This window comes from Rattus norvegicus, chromosome 9 (assembly GCF_036323735.1).
Source record: "Rattus norvegicus strain BN/NHsdMcwi chromosome 9, GRCr8, whole genome shotgun sequence".
In the NCBI taxonomy this organism is placed as follows: Eukaryota; Metazoa; Chordata; class Mammalia; order Rodentia; family Muridae; genus Rattus; species Rattus norvegicus.
This window is the reverse complement of record NC_086027.1, coordinates 62355661-62379394: the sequence shown is the minus strand read 5'-3', so window position 1 is coordinate 62379394 and position 23734 is coordinate 62355661. Positions and strand designations below refer to the sequence as shown.

Genomic DNA, 23734 nt, shown 5'->3' with positions numbered 1-23734 from the left:
CCCCTAACCCAAAACATTCTAAGAATTGTAGAATGCTTGATGTGAAAGTGTAAATTTCGTGAGGTACTGTGGTGGAGGAAAGCACTGAAGCATGGTACGGAGAGGCCTGGCTGAGAACCAGAGAGATTCGGTTTTGAATACGGCACTTCCACTTACTAAGCACAGAAAATCGTTTCACTATTTCAACTATGATGTGCTTACCCACAAAATGGCCTTTACTTCACAGGGTATTTATGAAGATGTCATGGGGAAATATTTGGAAGGCTTTCACAGTTGTTACGTGTTCTAAGTGGACCACGGGGTTTGTTATCATGAAAACCAAAACAGAGGCGAGGAATTCAGCTCAGAGGCAGAGCACCTGCCTAGTATGTGCAAGGCCTGTGCTCCCTTCTCCACTGGGAAAAGAAAAACCAAGTGCTTTACCCTGAAGGCATGTTACCCCATAACTCTAATTTCAGTATTCTGGTGGGCTGAGGCAGGAGGCCTGCCATGAGTTAAAGGCTAGCCTGGGCTACCTAACCAGATGATGCCGTCGCGTCATCGTCATCGTCGTCGTCATCATCATCATCATCATCATCATCACCATCTCAGAATGTTCTGGATTACCCTCCCCTCATAACCTCTTTCCAAAGTCATCAATGTTAGCCTGTTCATTTACAGTTCCAAATATCTACCCTTCAATATTTATCTTTGCAAACTAAACTTTGTTCCAGTGTCTAGGTACTTCATACCTAACTGCTACAGATTAATTCTGGCAGCCTCATGAGTCTGCAATTTGATGAAAATGTTGCCAATCAAATGGTCTTTTACACGCATGCTGGCTCTGCATCTTTTCTCCTCACTTAGAGCTTCTGCCACTGCCAGCCTGAGAAGGAGAATTGAAGCAATTCTCATCAGAGCGAGTCCCAGAATCTGGAAATGTGGACTACTCTGGGAGACCACACCCAAGGAAGGCCTCAAGCATGCTAGGAAAGTGGTTTCCCACTCAGTTACTCTTCAGGCCCCTGTAAAGTATTTTGAGATAATAGCAAGAAAGAAACTATTTCTCAGCTTATAGGGAGCTTTCCAATAGGAGTAAACATCTGCAAAGTTATGAACTGCTCAAGCTTACTCCTATGCTGAATTCAGTGCCAAGGAAACTCAATCAAATATTTCTTTCAAAAATCAAACCAAAGCAAACTTCAGAGTACATAGGACAATAATTTCTATTGTGAAATATGAGCTCAAAATATACTCTTGTGTTGGTCTGTTTCCTGAGTTGTTTTATATTATTAAAACTTATGAATACATGGTGTGGTTGTATGTACATAAATAAACTTCTTAGGTGATGCATATTTTAATATTGTCTGTCTAAGAAAATAAAATAGATCATAGACTATGCCACAAATCCCTGCTAAGCCCTTTATGATTATTATGCTGTCTTATCCATGGTAGCAGAGATTCAGAAGGAAACAGTCATCTGTAAGTAATTTCATTCTCAATGGCTTTGATACAAATTAAAGCCACAAATAATCCACATGCTGTTTTTTAAAATGTATGACCAAGACTCTTGGACTTTCTGCTTAGTTTCAGAGAAAAGATTCTCTAGTCTGATTCACTAATGTCTGAGATACCAGAGCTAGAGAAACAAGAGAAATTAGACCCAGGATGTAGGGAATGTTGCAAGAGACAAGCTTAGGATGAGGTAAAAATGCATACATATACCTAAGATTTACTGGTACATTCATTACTGCGTGGGTCAATGGAAAAGCCCATGCACAGCATGAGAAAAGTCCTGCATTCTCAATCCTCAAGAACACATATACACACATGCACATGCACACGCCATTACTAAATAAAGGACTGGTTCATGAAGGAGCCATCATGTGTCTATCTAGAGTGGATAGTTTATGTTTTATACCAGATATGTACTAAAGATTTGAGGTGGGAAATTTCTGGAAGGATCAGAAACCCCAGTGTGTAATTATAAAGTGCTTGCTAACCACAGGGTTTTCTATATAGCTGTCCATTCCTTACAGATTCACAGATAGAAGATTTTACAACCTGTAGACAACTTAAGCTACCAAGTTCAGCTCTGATATTTAAGCTCCATCCCAGGAAGTCTTGGCCTACATCTCATGCATCTTAGTTACAACTTAATCCTTTTGTTGCTTGCTCTGAACTCTAGAGACACAAATCCAGGGCATCTATCTATCTGTTGTGAGTGAAGACAGCATTTGTTCTCTTCTTCAAGTCAACTCAAACACATATTCATATCTCCACAATTTTTCCTAATCCTGTAATTATCTTCATTCAGCTTTGAATACTTTCCAGGATTTAATATCTGAAGCTCTGAAGCCCATTTCTGAATATAATACACTGGTGCTGGCAGGAGAAGCTATGCTAGGTTGTTATGGTTACAGCCTTTTAGACTTCCTCTTCCAGTTTATATTGTTATGCAACTCCCTCCCTTCCTCCCTCCCTTTTTCCTTCCACTTACAATTTTATTCCTTCTGATCATTCACTTTTATATTGAAGTTTCACAAATTTAATCAACTGAGTTTTGTCTTTATTTCCAAATGTTCATAGCATTGACCCAGTGCTAGACAAACGGAAGCCATTCAAATGTTTCCTAATACCGAATTGACATCTGAAATCCAAAACCAAATTCTATCTGTTCTTACTACGTCTCCATCCTCAAATGTGTTTACCCTCATATGTTCCCTCTCTGGATCCCCCACACCATTACATACCTAAGGTAGATATGTCAGTCTTTATTAATTTTATCATCTCTCTTAGCATTTATAATTAATTGGTTTCCAAGTTCTAGGGGCTTAATTCAGACATTCCCTGTTTAGTTTCCTTCTGGGTTGGAGTTCCAGAGTAGCTCCTATTTCCTTGTATTCAATCTTCCCGATTCTTTCCTTTCTCTACACACATACCTTATCACACCATGTTTTACCTTTAAGATAAAAATGTCATAGTCTCCATTGCTCGATGTGTATATAAGGCCCTGACATCACCTCTTTTCAACCACATGTCTTACTGCTTCTTCACAACCAAGTCTTTCACCAAGGCTTGTCCACTTGGCACCGTTGATTATTGAAAGTGGCTGCCTGAAACCATATGCTACAAGGTGCTATGAAGGTCTGCTGGTGTCTACCAGGAAAGGGAGATGAGGACAGCACCTATGTGACACTGATTTTGCTGCCATCTTACCACACTGATTTAATATTCATATCTCCCGGATTCTGCCTTTGGTTTGGTAGTTCATAACTTTATTTTCCCAGAACTGGTCTTCTATTTTCAAGTCTTGATTTTCATTCTTCATGGTCTGTTAACTTTATAAAGTTCAAACAGTGATATTTTGATACAAGATGGACATCCCCTATCCCACAAGCACACCTAATCACCAATGGCATATATCAAATATGAATGAAAGATCTAAGAGTTCAAAGCCAAAGGGTGGATTTTAAGTGTCCTAGACTATCACATGAGAGAACTCGCTTTTAATTATATAGTGGAGAAGGGCTGTGTAGCAATGATTCAAAATCTGGAGATTATAATAGGAAAAATAAGCTTAAGATCATGAAGTATTGTTTTTCTTTGGAATATTTTCTCTTGTCTTCCTTCCTTGTTCTCTTCCTTCCTCCCTTCCTCTTTCCTTTCCTTTCCTTTCTTTCCTAACTTTTCAGCACTAAGGAATAAGCACAAGGTCCTGTACGTGATAGGCAAACCTTCCACTATTGAGCTACATCCTTAGCCCTTTAAGTGATATTATCAAGACTTCATCATTAAGTGAAGATGAATGGGCAAGTAAACACATTAACAAAACCTCTCCACACATAATAATACAATGTAAAAAAGAAATTGGAAAAATTATTAGCAGCTTACATTAAAAAAAAAAGTGACAATTCTAAAATATGAAGAGCTTTTAGAACCAACAACCCATTATTCAACACTGCCAGTGTTCTTCATTGGTTCTGTTTCCTTATTTAGTGCTTTGAAACTTGACTCTATTTTAATCAATTGGAAAAATAATTTAGCTCCTACTTTTAAGAAACAGGGCAAAGACTATGGAAACAGATCGTTCTCATTAAAAATAAAATTGTCCCTTAAACATAACAAAAGCTGTTCAACTTCACTCATAATAAAAGAGATCCAATTAAGGTATTAAAAGATACCTTTTAACTTTTGAATCTAAAGAACATACTAAATGCACCACAGACACTGTTAGGTAAGAGGGAATGTTGCTAGTGATTTATAAAATTATACAATACTTTATAGATGGCAATTTAACAATATCGCTCAAAATTATAGTGCATGACTTTAAGACAGCAATTCTCTTCTTGGGAAATTATCTCACTTATAACATTTTCAAATGTGGAAAATGTGTAAAAGTATTTACTGTGATAGTGTTTGTAAAAACAGAATATTGTGGTCCACCTTAACAATGTATAATATTTAATATTATATAATAACATATAATCAAACAACATGGAGAAGTGATGAAATACAGTTTCCCTGGGTTAAAAAATTAGAATACAGGCGCTGGAGAGAGGGCTCAGCAGTTAAGAGTACTCTATGCTTTTCCGCAGGTCCTGAGTTCAATTCCCAATAATCATATGGTGGCTCACAACCATCTATAATGGGATCTAATGTTCTTTCTGGCATGCATCATATATATACACACACAGAATACTCAAAAAAAAATCAAAACACTATCTAATTAACTGAGAAGAAATATAGAATGACTTCTTAGGCAAGAGACCTTGTTTTAGAGGTAAGAATACAGAACTTAGAATCGGGTTTGGTGATATAAAACTGCAATCCTAACCACTGGGGACTTTGGCAAAAGCATGGTAAGTTCATGACCACCCAAGCCTACAAAGTGACTTCCAGGTCAGCCTAAACAAGTTAGTGAGACCTCATTCTGAGATAAAATGAAGTTAAGAAGTGGAGCATTTGTGTACTTTGTATAAGACCATGGGGTCAATCTTTAGTACTAACTACATACACACACACACACACACACACACACACACACACACACACACACTCATACTCACACATGAATGAATTAAGTGAAATAAGTAAGAATACTTAGCATGCATTAATTTGAACACACTTAAAGTATACAAAACTGTTAAGAGTTGTCACCTGTCTGGATATCTGGGTCATTGGTATAAGAAGGATATTTTTCAGTGAAAAAATAATTTCTAATTTTTAATCTTTCTTGTTTTTCGTCAGTGCCAGTGGCTGATGCTGCACCTTGATCCAGGCTGACCCAAGTCCCTGAACTCCACCATTGAGTTACTCACCCAAACCCTTCAGTTCTTTAGAATGCCATGCAAACGCATCACTACTGAAAATCTTAAAAATTAATGTATCTTTATGTTGCCAGGGATTATAACACACCGAATGTTCAATGTTGAGGGTCACTCATTTTTAAATTGTGACGAGACAGCTAGTTCTATTGGGAATAGCAAAAGTCAAGACAATATGTTTGGAGTCTGTAGCCTCCTAGAGGTTCAAATCTCCTGCTTCAATCATGGTATTAGGAAATAACTTACCATGTGCTCATTAACTGAAGCACGTTGTTTTTCTGTCATTAATATTTGCTAAGTCTTTTACACTTTCCTTAGGTACTCAGAAACATCCTTCGCCCTGAACTCTCTTAGATAAGTTCAGTCACAGGGCCCTTTGCCACCTCAAAACTGTGGTGCTTCCCAACCAGGGGGTTGGCAGAGGCCTTTGTTCTCCTTCCCCAGCTCCAGCCGGCTGCTTCTTGGTCCCTACTGCTCCCTAGGTTCACAGTCCTTCCTGTCTCAGTGAACTCTTAGAACTGTTTTGGCAGACCCTTGTGAATAGTTGGTCTTCTTAAGTGTATGAAACTGTTAAACGCCATCAGGGAAGGCATCTGGTTTCAGAAGTCTCACCAGCACCTGATGTGACTGGTCCAGGGAATCTGTGTGCTGTGCGTGTTCCCCTGGAATCTCTGTTGAATTCACAAATGTACACTCAGGGCGTGGTGGGGGTCAATGAGTTGAAGCCACAGGAAAAGATAAAAGAGTTGAGACAATCGGCCCTCAGGCAGTTTATCAACCAGGGAGGGGGAGATAAATACACATAATTACAGAGTGGTCATTACCTTAGGAATTGCAGATTATGCTGTGTGAGTCACATCAAGTTAACTGCCAGAAGGGCATTTGTTTGTTTATTATTTGTTGAGCGAGGATCCCAACCAGGAAGCTGGTCTCTCACCTGCCATGCAGTTGAGGATGACTTTGCGCTTCTGATCCTTCAGCTCCCCCCTTCTGAGGGCTGTGACTTCAAGCTTGTACCATCATGCCTGTCTTAAGTCAGTGCTGAGGACTGAATTCATGGCTACTGCATACTAGGCAAGCACTCTACCCAGTGAGCTACATACTCAGCACTAGGAGAATTTTTAAAATATATATCGGGGGGGGGCAGTAATATTTAAAAATAAGTTTTCAAGGACTGTTGTGATTCTCTCAAGGAAGATGAAGGCAATTAATTTAGAATAGCACAAATCTATAGGGGCCAGAGAAGGGATATGTGGGAAATGTGTAGATTGAATGGGGGCAGGGGGAATAAAAGAGGTCTAGAAGTTTTTAAACCAGACGGCATCTTATCTGGGAGATTTTATCCTTGCTCGGGACAGAACATTCATTACCCAGGGCATCTGTCCAGTGTTTCCACAGGGGATGAAACCCTGTGATTGTAAATGCTCTAATTGTTCCCATAACAGTCAAGAGTTGAAACCAGCTGCAAACCGTCAACATGTGACCATGCTCTCTACTCTGCTGGAGAGGGAATGATGAATGAATGTGTTCAGCTGAGGCTGTCTTCAGGCAGGAGGCAATGTGGATTTTTCTAGTATTTACCTAAGAGTTCCTCTGAGCCACTAAAGCAACTTAGTAGCAAATACTTCATAATAGAGAGCCACAAGGGACATTGCTCTTATTTCAGTGGGGAGGGGTGGGTACAGCAACTGAACTTCGAGATTTCCTTAAAGCAAAATTCAAAGGGAATAGTGGAAATGAGGCTTAAAGACTTTGGAAGGCTCGGGATGCTATAGTAAAGCCCATTTGCTTAAAATTGTCAATGTAAAGTCACTGCAAAACAGACAAAAATTAAACTTTCTCCCTCATAATCTAGCTGGGAACATATTTGATGTAAAGGAAATGACTGAAGACTTTCATGCACCAAACATTTATCAAGCCCCTACTATGTATCAGAGGATATCCCAAGTCCTCTACTGTGAAGCCCCCTAATATGTATTAGATGCTAAATCAAGTCATCTTCTGTGGTCAGAGACTTTATATGTATCCCCAGCCTGGAGATCAATGTTATTACTCCTAACGTCCACAATCTCAGGAGATAAAAGTACGGGTGAGAGCAGTCCCTTCCATAAACAGACTGTGGACTGGTAAGTAGCTGTGTCTGTGAGTATTAAAGACCACGGAAATCCAGCACAGGATAAAGGGAGAGACAGAACACATAAGAACACACCATTGGTTTCTCTCTACATCATTAAAGAGTTTTTAACAACAGCCACAAACTTGACACAAGCCAGTTCTCAAGGAATAACACCAACAAGTACTCTCACTTCTACCTGGAATCCTTTTAAAAGACCTGGTGTCTGTGCCGGGGTGTGTCTGTGTGTGTCTGTGTGTGTCTGTGTGTGTCTATGCCTCTCTGTCTCTGTCTCTGTCTCTGTCTCTGTCTCTGTCTCTCTCTCTCTCTCTCTCTCTCTCTCTCTCTGTGTCTATGTGTGTCTATGTCTCTCCCTGTGTGTGTGTGTGTGTGTGTGTCTGTGTGTGTCTATGTCTCTCTCTCTCTCTCTCTCTCTCTCTCTCTGTGTGTGTGTGTGTGTGTGTGTGTGTGTGTGTGTGTGTGTCTATGTCTCTCTCTCTCTCTCTCTCTCTCTCTCTCTCTCTCTCTGTGTGCGCCTGTGTCTGTATGTATTCATCATGTGTGTGGTGCTGGGCAACTATTCAGGAGGTGGTACCTCTCATGCTATATACCTGAGTCCTGCTAGTCTTTATTAAGTGTGTTATACTGGGTAATGTTTGTATGTATCTCTGAAGTATATTCAATCAGTACTGTAGATAAACATAACTGACGAATTCGAAACAAAACATTCAAGAGTTTTAATCTGTTGAATTTCCACTTAACTAGAATGCACATACTATTTCTGAAGCACATTGAGTATTTTTATACATAATCCAGAAGAGCATAAATAAAATAACCTCAAATAAAACGGGTTTCTATACAAAGTTGGTTGGTAATTAAAAAAAAAAGTAACTACTGCAGGAATTGCAAACACTAAGAACACAGCCACCCACCGGGACCAGCCTTATTTGTTCTCCATGGTTTTATAAAGTATGCATTGGATTTGTTTTGATACAAAGCTTAGGTTTCGTTTTTAGATGTGCTCAAGCATAAGGAACAAAAGAAAAGAGAAACAATGAATATATTCGATAGGCAAGGCACACTGACTGCTACAAATAAAGAAAGCAACAATCTTGTTGGAGCTAAAAAGAAAAGGAGGGTTGCTGAGGAAGAAAGGCATCTCTGAACCAGAAATACTTTCCCCGACTGTGAGCTGAGGAGGTGCTGGGTTGGGGAAGAGGAGAGGAGGGTAGGGGAGTGGGGGTGGGGAGAACATAGCTTACAGACCTTACCATCAGAACCTCGAATCATAAAACAAGTCAATCCACGTTCTGGACCTGCTTAACTTCATCTGTTGGGAGGTAAGTTGAGTCTCTTTCCCCTTCTTGGAATGAATGGGAAGGCTAGCTGCAGCGCTCTACCTCTTACCAGAGGAATGTATGTTATCTGGAGTTGTTTGGAAACCACAGTCTTTAAAGGAGCTGTATCAACAGGTTTTCCCTTCAGCAGAACACTGAGCCAATTGTAAATGTTGAATGAAAATCCTGAACAAGTTAAATACGACCTTAGGAATTCAAAACCTGCCCCAGGTATGATTTTCTTTTCTTTGTTTTTAAATAGCCTTCAGTTTCTGTCTTTATCACTTCTGTCTATTTGAACCCAGAAGCACCAAGCAGACAGGGGCTTTTTTTTCCTGGCAACAGAAGTAGAGCACATTTTGAGGAAAGCATGAGTGATAGCTTGGGAGTTTGGTCTGGATATAGTTGAGCTGTGTCCCACCTGGAGCTGTTCCTGCGTCAAGACAATGAGGCAGAAAAAAGCATGTCCTGGGGAGCTCGAGCAACCTCCAGCCTTTTCTGTCTGCATTGTCTGTTTGCAGTTCTATGGCCACCTCCCTTCAACAAATATTTATCTTTCTCAACTTTGCCTGTACAGCCTTAAAATAACACTGCTTCTAGAACAAGGGTAATGAGGTAAGGATGCTTTACCCATCCGTCTCAGTGTTTAGGAGCAATTATCATTGCCTATGAGACAGAGCAGTGAATCACATGCAAAATTTACCTATGGTTGTTAAAACCTGGAGACCAAGAAGCGTTGTGTATAGATGGTATAGATGTGCGCACGCACGAGTGCGTGTGTGTTTGCGTCTCTGTGTGTGTGTGTGTGTGCACGCACGTGTGTGCATGTTTCTCTCTGTGTGTGTGTGTGTGCGCGCGCGCACGTGTGTGCATGTTTCTCTCTCTCTCTCTCTGTGTGTGTGTGTGTGTGCATGTTTCTCTCTCACTCTGTGTGTGTGTGTGTGTGTGAGCGCGCGTGTGTGCATGTTTCTCTCTCTCTCTCTTACTCTGTGTGTGTGTGTGTGCATGTTTCTCTCTCTCTCACTCTGTGTGTGTGTGTGCACACATGCACGTGTGTTGTTGCTCGTACCATTGCTTACACTTATGGAGATCAGAGGTCAACCTATGGTGTCTTCCTCCCTTGCTCTGAGCCTCATCATTTGGAACAGGGTCTCTCACTGAAATCTGAGCTCATCTGTTTAGCTAAACTGGCTGGACAGCAAGCTCCAGGACCCTTACAGTCTGCTGGTCCCTCCTCCCAGCACTGCTGTCCTAGGGATGTGGTGATACTATGTGTCACAGCACTACTGTCACAGCCCTGCTGCCTTTTTACATAAGTGCTGGGGATTTGAACTTATGTACACATCCTTGCACAACAAGACTTTTACCCACTGAGCCCCTTTTCCAGCCCATCTCCCCCTTTAAAAACATTGCTTAAAAAAACCCTGATATTCAGATTGTCTTTAGGGTGCTTGTGAAGCCGCTTTCTCCATAAGCTTCCATAAGCTTTGCAGTTCACTCCGTGACACCCACCGGCTTTTATTTATTTGGAAAGCCTTTGCCCAATAAATAGGAAGCAATTAGCATAGTGAAGAGTGCCTATAGGGTGGAGGAAATCTTTGCCAAATTTGTTTATTTATTAAGATAGGGTTTTACTAAGTAATTCAGGCTGGCCTCAAATTTAAAATCCTCCTGCCTTGGTCTCCCACAGTTGTGAGTCACCACATCTAGCTTGATGACTGATTTCTGAGGCTCTGTGACGATATCATATAATTGATTATGAAGCTTTGAAAAGTTCATCTAACATAAACTTAATTGAAAGTAATTATATCCCGATTCCAACACCTAGCAATGCATGGTGTTACAAGAAATATGAACGTCCCCAACATTAAGCAAGCATACAGGATAATCAGGGTCCAGGCACTGAATTTATTAAAGGGGGTAGATTCTACAGCTCAAAGAAGCAGATTTCCATATCTAGAGACTTTACACACACACACACACACACACACACACACACACACACACACACAAAGTGTCAAGGAATTTTAGAGGAAGTAGAGGGAACCAAATAGCTGAGTCAGTGGGAAAGCGGGTGCTTCAGATACTGGGCCTGTTGCCTCCCTGCACCTCTGCGTCTTAGACTCCTTATTAAGATCTTAAAAATGGACAAGCAAAACAAACAAGCAAACAAAGTCCAAAACCAAAACAGAAACCTTTTAGGGAACGTCTACAAAGTCTGGGCCTTGCACTTGGTGTGGTGGTTTGCAGTCTCCTGAGAAAGACAACCTCCAGATTGTTTGGGAAGCGTGAGGAGGATTTCCATAGTGGGGCAGTCTATAATCAACTAAGTCCTACCTATTTAGCCACTACACGTTCAGATGGTATCTTTATAAAACAGGAATTTTGAGTTTTAAGATTTTAAATTACATATGTCTATGCACTTTCCCAGTCCCTTTCTGTTTTGTCCTTACAATTTGGAGCAACAGAAATGTTATCTTCATTTGAATTCTGATACTAAGATAATGCAACTAAGTAGCATGGGACCAGATGCATCGAGTGCTTATAAATCTTCCCGTCTGTTACCACAGTTTCTATGAAAAAGTGAAGATTTCACATGGGAGAGCTTCCTGCCTCAGCCTCTGATGCTGGGATTCCGAGTCTGTATTAGCATCCCCAGAGAATTCCTAACCTTAACTATCGTTTCCCTCCCTGATTTCCTTTCTTCCTCCCCCGATTGTCTTTCTTTCCAGGTTTTTGGAGTTTCTTTTTCTGGATTCCTCACCCTGGAAGGTCATTTCAAACACTAGATGCTGGCACCTGTATGAAGTAGATGTATCCAGTATTTCCCTGCAGCTTCTTGTGCTGCCATTCCTACTTGGGCCTGAATTTTTGATACTGAGCTTCTAACCAATTTTCATCCTGACTGTGAAACGGACTTGGAAACTCTAGATCAAAATCAACACGGACAGCTGTAGACAATCCTAGGCCTAAGCATGTCATTTAAGTAATGTGTGTGACAGTTTAGGCGATGTGACAATTGAGGATCACTCTACTGTTGTGCACGTGTCTGACTGTTAATAGGCACTGGAAGCTAAAGCTTAGCATCTCCATTTTCCATTGGAAACTCTGGGTTTCCAGGGAAGCAGTAATGTTAAACAAACAGTGCTGAAGCAGTAATGACCGGCTCTGAATGGACGCTTGCACAAGGCTGTTCAATGAGGTTTACTGAAGGGGCCTCATGGTGGTGTTTAGACCTTCAGGAGGGATGGAGAACAGTACATAGAAGTAGTATAATATTTGGCAACCTAAACAAGATGGATCCTTAAAGGAAGGAGGAGCTTCCCATTAAAGCCTGGAGTGGACAAAGGTATGTTCAGGGAGAACCATTAGGGCAACACAGATCAAGTCCTGATAAAGGTTAGGCCAGACTTTCCCCCTTTTACAGCAGGGGGAAGTTTTGCAGAGAGTATGGAGCACGGAGGGGTCAGGTACCATTGGGAGCTGCCAAATCATGGTACAAAGCACGTAACTGTCCCAGAGAGAGCCACAGAAGGGTATGGCAGCCTGATGCAGGCTACGGCATCTGACCTAAAGATGCAGGCCCATGTTCCAACAGTGTGCAGACAGGAACCAAACTCAGGTTCATCTGACTGTCAAGCCATTTCCTTACCACTACACTGGGAAAACTCACAGAGTATGGTGGAGCAGTCCTATGATTTCAGTGCTTCAGAGCTAAGACAAGTAGATCTCTAGGAGGTCAAAAATAGCCTGGTCTACCTCAGGCATTCTAGACTAGCCAAGGCTACATAGCTACTCCCAGTCTCAAAAATAAGAAGAAAAACCAAGAAAACTCAGAAATCAAAACCAAAACAGTAGCAACAACAACAACAACACACTTACCTGTAACAGTCAAAGTGAACGTGCTCAATATGATGAAGAAGAGATAATGTCCTTTAGGTCAAAGACTGCTGCTGACTCTTGTGTTATGTGACTTAAAACCTGTAGGTGTTGGAAACATTGTTTTCCAAAAACTAAGCATGAGATTAATATTGTGTATACAATAGTGTGTGTGTGTGTGTGTGTGTGTGTGTGTGTGTATAGCAATTCCTGGAATTTTATGGAAGCATCAAAGTCATGGCCATTGTTGTTTTCAATTCAAGCATCTGCAGAATTTATTTTTTTAAACTAACTTAGCCAAGCAGTGGTGGTGCACACCTCGTTTAATCCCAGCACTTGGGAGACAGAGGCAGGTAGATCTCTTAAGTTGGAGGCCAACCTGGTCTACAGAACAAGTTCCAGGACAGCCAGGGCTACACAGAGAAACCTTGTCTTGCAAAACAAACAAACAAACAAACAAACAAACAAACAAAAAAAACGAAAACCAACAAAACAACCCCAAAAAACAAAAAAAACAAAACAAAACCAACAACAACAATAACAAGAAAATTTACTCACAGCTAAAAAGTAAAATCAGGAATGCCTACAACATTGAATACATTAGCTTTTTGGCAACTTAGGTAATAATTTTGTTATTCTAGCAATAACAAAGAAAAAACTGACAACTGACTCAAAATATTAAAAACAAAACCCCACAATATGTAAACACAAGGTTTTCTGTTTACACGAAATAAAGCTTACAACTAAAATTGACTGTTAGTAAAAGTATGCTCTGATGACCAGTTTGCTGGATCATAAAATACCTAAAAACTAAAGTAATAATAATAATAATAATAATAATAATAATAATCATCATCATCATCCTGAAATACTTCTCACTGAGTCATCTCTCCCTGCATTTAATTTCTCATGCAGAAGAAAAGCCCTGAACAAGACTTAAGTTCCTTATACCTATACCTGAGAAAAACAAAAACAAATCTCTCTGATTTTACTTTATTATCTTTTACACTGAGTCATAGTTTGCTTTGCTACTGGAAGTCCTTGGCCTTTCTTGCTGATGAGTCTTCACAGTTAAAGTGACTTTGAGTTTCAAGGTAATGCACATCAGTGTTCCCTTCCTGTTTTAATAATTGAGATTCTGAGTTCTACAGATGGGAATCATTCATAAGTCAAAGTTCTATCACAGAATAGAAGTCTTCCTGCAATAACAAAGGCTTTAGTTTTCAGATATAAGTGTCCAGATTTTTGAGGAGGTTGTATTTCTATATCAGAATTATGTGGAATGAATTGTTTGTGTTTCTGAACCCATTGTGGGTAAATCAACTAGTCACCACTAACTGCAAAATTCCTAGTTTGGTTCAAGGATGAGGTTAGGAGGAGACAAACCACATTAGTATATCTGTCAATATTTTGTCTTCCTTACTTTGCTTCATGATAATGCTGATGACATAGATACTCTTGTCAGCTTCATAATGCCTTCCTCTGCACTGTAAACCTCCCCCTGTTCTTCTTTATCACCCTACAGTTCACTCTTGGGAGTCTCCTTTACCTTGGTTATCATTACAAGGAATGATTTCATGACTAAAGGAATATGTATGTTGGGTTATTTTTTTTAAGTCAATCCTTTTCAAGCATTTTGAATTATTTTAAAGAACAGTATTCTACTGACTCTTATATGTAATCCATTGCCCACATTTTGGTTTATGAATCATGCACTTTGCACACAGGTTTCCATTGTCTCAGCTTCTCCTAACTCCAATTCTCATTTTGAGCATGTATGTCTTTGTATGAACTGACTCTATGTGAATGTGTTTGGGTGTGATTGGTAACTACTTCTATTTTAGTCATTAAGGTTTTTCCTCTTGGTCCTCATCTTGGGTGATGCTAGTACATTAATATACCCAAAATTTGCTTGCTGCTACTCTAGAGGATGAATGTTGTGGGGTGTTTGGGGGAGGAGGAGCATGTCTGTCATTTGTATTGATCCCTGTATGACTGAAGGTGCTGTTACTCAGAAGTAAAATAGTAAAATATTCAGCCGCTTAACCCACGGCATATGCTTTGCTAAGCCACTAACCACACAACAAATGAAAAACAAGGAAAACTTACCCTTTAAAGAAAGTCTCAGAAGATGTTGTCTGTTCTTTGCCTCTATTTTAGCTCTCTCCAGCTCAGGTGTCAGTTACAGAAGTCTCTTGGATCTGGGAACTAGGCAGACACAAGTAGAGGTTTAAAGCAAATCCCTCCACCTAAATTTACACTGATTTAGATCAGCCAGTTGCCACGGCTTTGCATAAGATGCATCTCTCGAATGATGCTTAGTAACCTTACCCAGCCAGCAAGCAACTTAGGGTTTCTTCTTTTTTAAACCTCCAAGTTGTTCTTACTGTTCTTTTTATGCTGGATAATTTTCAGAGCTTTATTTCCGACTTCCATATTTAATGTACTTTAATTCAGCCTAGCAATGATCTCCATATACATTCATCCATGAGCTCATCCTTCCCTTAGGACTTACACAGGTAGCAAGGACCAAGTTGGCATTTGTTATTACTTTCTGGCAATTACAAGTCTGACTTCATAAATACCTTTATTTCTGCACTTGCATCCAAAAGTTTCAGGAGACAGTGTGGTTAAGTAAATAAAACAAGGACTTTTGGACTCGTCCTTTTACAGTGCCCTGATTGTTGTAACTAGAAGCACCTACATTCTGACTTTCCCTCTTCACATGGCCCTTCTCCAGCATTCCACCTTTAAATGAAAATTATGCTTTTAAAATCTTGCAAGTTTTATATAAGTTCCAACAGAGTGAATTATATACTCAATTTGAATATAATATTTTGTATGATTTGCACAGTTGAATAAAAATACAGTTTACATTTAAAAACAAAGGATTTGACCATGTATTAGTTTTTTCTTTTTAAGAAGAGAGAATGATAAAAGAGATGGAAGAGAATTAATCCCCAGGCCCCAGTGAACTCAATTGTAAATGCTTCTTTCAAGGCCATAGTCCTTGGAGAATGTTGAGCAAAATGATAATAGATTCCACCTTCTAATTCCAACAACTCAGAAGAATGATCTAACCCAATGCAAAGTTAAAAGACTTAAGCAGACATTTCTCAAAATAAGATCTACGTCTAGTAACAGGTGTATGTGAAAAGTCTTGATTAGCAATTAGTCTTCAGAAAACTGTTAATTGAGACCATAGACTAAAATCTCAAGCCAGTTAGAATGAATAGTATTTAAAAGATGAGAGGAAAGGAACACTGGCAAAATGAAGAAATGAAAACTCTCCTGCACAGATGGTGGGAGAGCCCCACCATGACGGAGAACAGTGTGGAAATTCAAACAAAACAGAGAGAGAGAGAGAGAGGAAGAAGAGGAGGAGAAAGAGGAGGAGGAGGAGAAGGAGGAGGAGAGGAGAGGAGGAGAGGAGAGGAGAGAAGAGGAAAAAAAAACAGCCAAAGGCATCTAGAAGAGTCCAGACTTAACTGGGCCATGAGAGGAGAGAGAGGTGGAGAGAGCAAGAGAGGAAGAGAAGAGAAGGGAAGAGGAGAGGAGAGGGAGAGGGAGAGGAGGGGAGGGTATGGAAGTGTGTGTGTGTGTGTGTGTGTGTGTGTGTGTGTGGAGAGAGAGAGAGAGAGAGAGAGAGAGAGAGAGAGAGAGAGAGAGAGAAGTTCAGTGAGGCAAAAATAGCTGATTTATATAAGCATGAGAAGCTGGGGGAAGGGAGCCAAAGTCCCTTGGGCTGGAGAAGTTTGATGGGGGTGGGGGGAGCAGGAGAAGGTGAGGGAGCAGGTGAAGGTGGGGGAGGGTGAGAAGTGCTGAGAGGAGACACAGATACTGAGTGAACCCTGAGGCTAAGCGGGCACTTCTGGTATGTTAATAGCCACCTTTGTCACAGGTTCTTTTGGGAAGTGACAGAGCCTTCCTGGAAGAAGCACTTCTCTGTTCATGGGTTGTGAGAGTTTATAGCCTCACTCTACTTCCTGTTGGTTCTTTCTCCTTGTGTTTGACACTGAAGTGTGATCTCTCAACTTCCTCTTCAGCTGCATGCTACTATGCCTCCCCTACAATCATTGTCAGCCAAAAACAACCTCTTCTGTAAGTGGCTTCTGATTGTGGTATGTAGTGAGAATTTTGGTTTCCTTAAAAGCCCAGTTATGTTATGTGAATATGTTTTTATTTTAATCCCAGGTGTGGGATATGGGACTGCTTTAGGTTATCCTCTGCCATTATGGTTATCTCATGCTCTAGGAGGGGCATGACTTTTGTCAGCTGCAGATAGTTTATGTTTGGAACTCTGGGGACCCCGGAGAGAGTATAAATTGAAGACCCCTAGAGCGCCTGTGATGGCTGCTGCTCTCCCTACTGCGGCTGGTCCCTGCTGCTACTCATTCTGATGCAGAGTTTGCTATTGCTGATTTGCAGGTTGGAGAAATTCTGACAACAAAGACTGGCCACCACTAGTCAACAGGAAGTATTCTAAAGAGGTATATGTCCCCCTTGTCCCTCTAGCCTTCTTTCTCTCTTTCCTAGTGTTGGGGGTTGGAAGGGATTAGGGTAGAGTAAGTGTTGAAAGGGGAGTAGATATAAGAACCCAATAAAGTAGACTCTCCCTTCCCCCCAAATAACACCTACAATAGTATTTCAACACAGTCATGGAAAAGTGATAGATTTGCAAAAGCCAAAACATGGGTGGAGTCAAACTAAGTATTCACCTGAGTTGAAGAAAGTGTCTCAATATCATAATAGTATTTACATTTGAAAACTATCCAGCTTAAAAATGGGAATCTTATCTTCTACGACAACATGCATGAACCCAGAGAACACTCTGCTAAGAATTCGCCAAGTATAGAACAGCAAATGCTATGAATTCTACTTCCACATGGAGCCTAAGAGACTCATCATCAACAGTAGAATGACTGTGTCCAGAAGTTGAGGATGGGGTTACTGGGAAATGTAAAGCTGACATCAAATCATACATTTGTAACCAGGCATGGTGGTGCATGACTTCAATCACAGCTCAAGGAGGTAGACAAAGATGGATCTCTATGAGATCAAGGCTGGCCTGGTCTGCAGAGAAAGTTCCAGAATTGCCAGGGCAACTTAGAAAGACTGTCTCCAATACACTTTGCTGATCTCCTGGAATGAATAGTAACTATAATAAATAATAATCTGTCGCATACTTCAAAGTTGCTCACAGGTATAGTTAAACAGATTTCCAGTGCAAAATCCAAATATTGAAACAATGAACCAATTAGCTTCATTTAATTATTTCATAATATGCACATATGTCAAAACATGATTACTCCATATATTTACTATTTGTGAATTTTAAATATTATCTGCTCTGCCAGCTATAAAGTCCTCCCTCATTTAAATAATCATTAAACACTTCCTTTGTGGGGTTTTTTTTCCTTTGTCTTATTTCCTCATTAGGATTCTGCTTCATTTTCTTCTGCTGAAAGAACCTAGCCCAGTCCTTTTAAGGATGTGGAATAAATGTTTCCTAAATTAAAATAAATGGCTTGACCTTGCTCAGGATCCCTTTGTCTAGTACACAGAAAAAGAAAATCCCTATCTCTGCGCTTCAACTTCACAGCACACTGTTAGAGCAGATGGCCCCGGCCAAGTGCAGGACTATTTTTTTCAACTGAAGACCTCAAGATGAAGCTCAGTGTGGTAGTGCATTTCTGTACTCCCAGCACTTGGGAGGTGGAGGCAGGAATATCACGAATTCAAGGCCAACCTTTGATATATAAGAGGCTAACTTGAGCTACGAGAAACACACACACACACACACACACACACACACACACACACACACACACACACACACACACATACACACCTCAAAAACAAAACCAAAAAAAAAAAAAAAAAGGAAAGTAACACTCAATATGAGCAGAGCTTAGAACTGAATGGGAAAGAACTCACACAAGGGGAGGACGTATTTGTGTGACTTTTAAATTCTTTACATTTAAATTTCTTTAAATCCCTATACTCTGGGGAGTATAGGTAATTACAGAGAACAAGTAAAATGCATGACGTTCAACATAGTTTCCACCTAAGTTTGTTTTCAGTTTTGTCTATGTTGATGCGTCAGTGCAGAAGACCAGTGAATCCCTGGGCTGCATATCTTCCTTGCTACCTCACAGTCAGCTGTAGAGTTGGACTAGACTGCCTCCATATTTTTACCTGTACAGTTGGGGTGGGACAAGGAAGGGAGAAATGGAATACATGAGGATGAAATTCTACCATGTTCTCTGTATCTCATTCTCTGTTCTCCTCACTGCCAGGTGAGCTATCAAACATTACCGGGCAGTTGGGAGGTTGGTGTACAAGTTTGGTTAAGAAAGAGGCAATATATTGGTATTTGTCTTATACTAAAGTTCAAATGACCTTATTATATCATGATCTTGTTAGGAACAATTGCAGCTAGATTCTGATCCTGCCTGACTTGTTCTATATCATCAGAGCCTTCAACATTCGTGTTTAAAAGAATGACTAAATTAGGAGCTGAGGGTACAGCTTGATAGTAAAGAGTTGCCTAGCATTCTCAAAACCTTGGGCTTGAGGCCTGAGTTCTATTTTTAGCACCAAACAAAGCAAAACGAAGTACCCCAAGTGAGCAAACAAACAATAAAATGCACGCTTTTAACTTCCAAAGCAATTTGCATATGTTAAAATGATATATCTTCTGCAACTCCCATAAAGGTCCACTTAGTGAGAGTGTGTGTAGTAGAATATAATTGAATAGTAAGCATGAACAGTATTTTGGTTTGAAGAGGAGTTGCCTGTGTTTCTTCCTGGGGTTCGCTAACATTCTCAAACTGCCTGCTCAGCTCTGTATCCAGCGCTTTCAAAGCAAGAAAGCAAAAGAGATTGAATTATTAGAAGCTGCTAAAATTGAGGAGTGAAAATAATTTCACTTCAATCATTTTCTTCTCCAGTTAAATTCTAAGTACAAATAAAAAATTCCCTAGCCTGGAAGACAGTAGTGAACTCTATGACTAGATCCTGGTGTGGTTGAGGGTAAGGCACAGCCTACCTCTGGCTCAGGACCAAATTCAATATGGACAGGTAGTTTCCTGTCTATGTTAGACTCTAGAGTATGGCAGTGAAGGAGTGGAAGTAATGAGAGGGGAATTTACTAGATTAGGGCCCGGGAAGAAATGGACTCCACTACTGACTGTAAGGTTCAGAAGTAGGCTGGGTCAAGAGGCTAAACCTTAAGGCCCATTTGCATGCCACTCTCTTGCCCACTCTACTGTGCTCAGAGTAAATAAATTTGTTTTATAGTGCACTTTGGGGGACGTAAGGGCCATGAGGTAAGCCTTGATACTGCCACATTGTTGATAACGTAGCTCATATACATCCATATGCTGTTTCTTTCGACATAAAATAGGAGAATGTTTGCCTGTTTCCTGGGTACTTGTGCAGGTTAGGCAGCACAATGGGCAGCGTTCTCTGAGGAATATCAGCCGGTCACAATGACACTTCATCTGCTCAGCCTCATCCGGAAGGAGAAAGCACGAGGAAAGGCCATGTAGCCTAGGAAGCTGGATGGCCGTGTCTCTGGAGCAAGGACATCTGGTGTTCATCCTCTGTCTTGTTTTGTGCTTATTCTGTTTCCTCATTGTCAGAGGCTGCTTCATTCAACAAAAGTTCAACAAATGTGGCTTCTGTGTCCTCAAAAGTGGACTGGCTGTGTGTTGAGAGTACACCGTGAAAACATTCAGAGATAGCTGAACAGACAGCAAGATCCAGAGCCAGGCATAGTCACTGTAATTCTGGCATTACGGGTGATTCTGATGTTCATCAAGTTACATGTTCCAGGCTAGCCTGTGGGTAGGGGCGTAGTCTACTCTTAGTCACTACAGCCAAACTAAAGCCCATCAAGGTTGTGCATAGTTGAGGTTCAGCTTGGCTCTTTTTTATTTTGTTAATTCCTTCTGAGAAAACCTTGATAGAAATTAAGTCTGGAAATTAACTCATCAAGTTACATATGAATCCCAGACTAGCCTGGGCTATAGCATGAAACTTTATCTTAGAAACAAAATATAAGGCCAGGCCCAGTGGATACACTCCTATAAGCCCAGCTTTTAGAAGGGAGGCACAGGAAAAGGGATTGTGGCAAATTCAGGGTCAGCCTGGTCTACCTCACACAAAAGAAACAAATTTGTTATATGTGATAATATGTCTCTTATATGAAGTACAAGAAAGGCCCCAGTATTCAGATGAGGTGACCTGTGAAGAAAAGACCTGCTTGAAAAGGGAAATTTAAGCCAAGACACTACAGGGCAGTTTTAAACCCTCTCTCTTCTGAACTTGTGATAATTGGCCTTCACCTGTAATCCCTATCAGTGGCTGTTACTCCCCAGACGTTACAGGTATTGGAACACACCTAAGACAGACCACGTTCTCCTCTAGAGGAACCCTAGAGCCGTGGCTGCTGCTGTGAGTCGGCAGAGAATGCCAAACAACCCAAAGGGTGTGCAGGAAGCTGAGTTTGCCTGCCTAGGAAGAGAGGATGCCCCTTTCTGTGTCTCGCAGTGACTAAACAATAGTCCTGGGCACACTGTGGAGTCAGCAAAAGGCTTTCCAGGGTATGCTGGCATGAGGAATTCAAGGAGACCGCCTCAGAACCACCTAATTAGGTTCTTAAAATAGGACCCAAAGGAAGCGCAAGGCCCTGGGTTCGGTCCCCAGCTCCGAAAAAAAAAATAGGACCCAGAAGGAACCCATTACTCATTACTACAGACCTGTACCCCCATACAGCTCTGTTACCAGGAAATCTGTGATTGTCTCCTGGCATCTAAGGGAGGCAGGGTGTGCTGGCTTGCTCACTGAGTTCACAGTTGAGCCCTCAAGGTTGAGTCACCCGCGCCTTCACCTTTCCTAGCAAGGGCTCCTGCTGGGAGCCTCAATATGTTGTGCTGTCCCTGAACTGTGGCTCCCTTTGGGGTCCTCAACTTGAGTAGTTTTGTGGATTTGGAACAATTCTTGTTCATCCTAGAGCAGAACCATTCTTACTGTTAACAAAAGCAAAGTGCTGAGAAGCCCTTTTGGGTTTAGTAAAATGTGGGCGGGATCAAAGAAGAAAGGAATGAGATATGAATTAAAACAAGAGAATGTCAAGGTAATGTTTGCATACCTGGAGTAGTGTGTAATTTAAAGATTTCAGAGGGTAGGGAGAAGGTTTTTACAGGGATTGCATTAAGTTAATTTCAATCCGTTTAACAACAACAAAAAATCCCAAGTAATATTCTCTTGGCTAGCTTTCTAACATATTAAAGCCTAGAATTATGCAGATAAATTCTCAGGCTAAGACATGCCTTACCTAATTGAAAACAGACTAGCAAGCAAGTCTCTGTGATTGCAAAGATAGTACTCATACTTAATGTAAGAACTAGATGAGCCGGCCAGACTTGATTTCTATCAAGGTTTTCTTAGAGGGAATTAACAAAGAAAGAAAGAAAAAGAGAATGAAAGGAAAGGTATTAGTCTTTTAGAGAACGGAAATGACAGAGAGCTGAGCTGACCCCAACTGCCTGCAAATTTGATGGGGATTAGTTTAGCTGTACTAAGAGCAGAGTAACCTCCTACCCACAGGAGGCCACACCGATGATAACTTTACTTAACTGGTTTCACAACTACAAACTGGTCAAAGGCCCAGTCCAGAAATCCTGGCTTTCCAACATGCCAGAGTATTTATAGAACTTTCAGGGACTGTCTCAAGATAAAATTAATATTGATTTGCCTGAATTTTAAAAAGACATAAATGTGAAATATAACTTTGGGGGAAACACGGAGAGTGCTCTGAAAAGACTGATCGCCTCTGTACCAGGCACTGTGATTTTTATTATGAGCCACAAACACGACTGATATCTCTTTTAAAAAGAGTTATGCAAAGATCCAAAAGCCTTGTAAAGACAGAGTAAAATAATAATAAAAAAAATTGAAGACTATCCTTCTACAATAATAAAAAAAAGTCAGTTTTCCCAACATCCCTTCCTTCTGGTCCCCTCTGTTCCCCATCTTTAGCTGTTCACTGAGAAATGAGATTTGTCACACTTGTGTTTCAGTGCCGGGGATGGATTTACATGCACACGCATGAGCATGCCCACACACAGTATTTTCAGTACTGGGTGTGAACCTGGGGTCTTGTGTAAGCTAGACAAGTGCTACACCGCTGAGCCTAGCCCCAGCCCTTTAACACTGAGGTTCTTTTTTCCTTCTGGGTTTTTTTTTTCTTTTTTCTTTTTTCAACACATTATTGAGAGGCAGCGATCACCAGCCTCTAACTGAGAATACTCTACACACTAGTGTAGATTTACCAAAGCACAGCCTTCCACTTGATGCCTTTTTGTGGTTGTCTAGAACATTGTAAGACAAACTTGGCTAGGCTTGGCATGGTTCTTCAGCAGGTCCAGTGTTTGGAATTCTGAAGCTGGGGAGTGTGACTGGTGCTAGAACCTGAGTTTGTTCTTGATCAGCACCAGGCGCTGTTGAGGAGTGGAGGACATGAGGAGGTGGGAAGGAGGGAGGAGACAGAGAGGGAGAATAGATTCTAGGTAAAGATAAAAATGATAATAATACTCATACCATATATCATCATGCATTCATTCACTCATACATCCATTCTCTTATTCATACAACTCGTTTATAAAGAACCCATGCATCTTTAGAGCCCTGGGGTAATACAGCAAACAAAAACCATCAATTCTGCAAGACGACTGCACCTACTTAACACACAAAGAACACTGTATCCAGAAACAGTCGAGCATATTCTTTCTTCAAGGCACATGGGACACTCAAGAACGTGTAGCATAGCCTTGCACAGGGGTCCACTCCAGGAATCCCAGGTACCAGGAAAGCTTAGCCAGGAAGAGGAGGAGTTTTAAACCATTGAAAGCAGCATCCTGAGACCCTATCTCTAGTAAACAAATGAGAATCGGAAGAAATGATATATACAGATTTGAGAAGAAAGAAAATATGTCTATGGTCATAACAGAAAAAAACAATAAGGTTCCAGATAATGATAGGCTTACTTCCAAATATAGAGAAGACTGGAAGCAGGGAAATCTCTGACCTTC

General features: G+C 40.8%; 1 protein-coding gene and 1 long non-coding RNA gene across 8 annotated transcripts in view; one reads left to right on the top strand and one right to left on the bottom strand.

The window, feature by feature from the left end:
* The window catches only part of Slc39a10 (solute carrier family 39 member 10), a 123474-nt gene that overhangs the window by 75360 nt on the left and 24380 nt on the right, over positions 1-23734 (bottom strand). Inside the window, exon 2 of one of the 2 annotated variants that reach the window (XM_063267375.1) lies at positions 14745-14843. Coding sequence is in view for 1 of the 2 variants with exons in the window: in XM_006244936.5 (XP_006244998.1) it covers positions 8691-8709 (19 nt within the window). In the remaining variant the exon portion in view is untranslated. Of the gene's footprint in view, positions 1-8690; positions 9250-14744; positions 14844-23734 lie in introns of those variants that run through there. The other variant, XM_006244936.5, reaches the window with a different exon arrangement.
* Positions 8398-23734, top strand: part of LOC120094685 (uncharacterized) — a 37675-nt gene continuing 22338 nt past the window's right edge. For 2 of the 6 annotated variants that reach the window (XR_010054979.1, XR_010054977.1), the window contains exons 1-2: positions 8398-8759; positions 8892-8987. This is a non-coding gene — a long non-coding RNA (uncharacterized LOC120094685). Of the gene's footprint in view, positions 8760-8891; positions 8988-17063; positions 17126-23734 lie in introns of all 6 variants that reach the window. The other 4 variants (XR_005489140.2, XR_010054980.1, XR_010054978.1 and 1 more) reach the window with 4 other exon arrangements.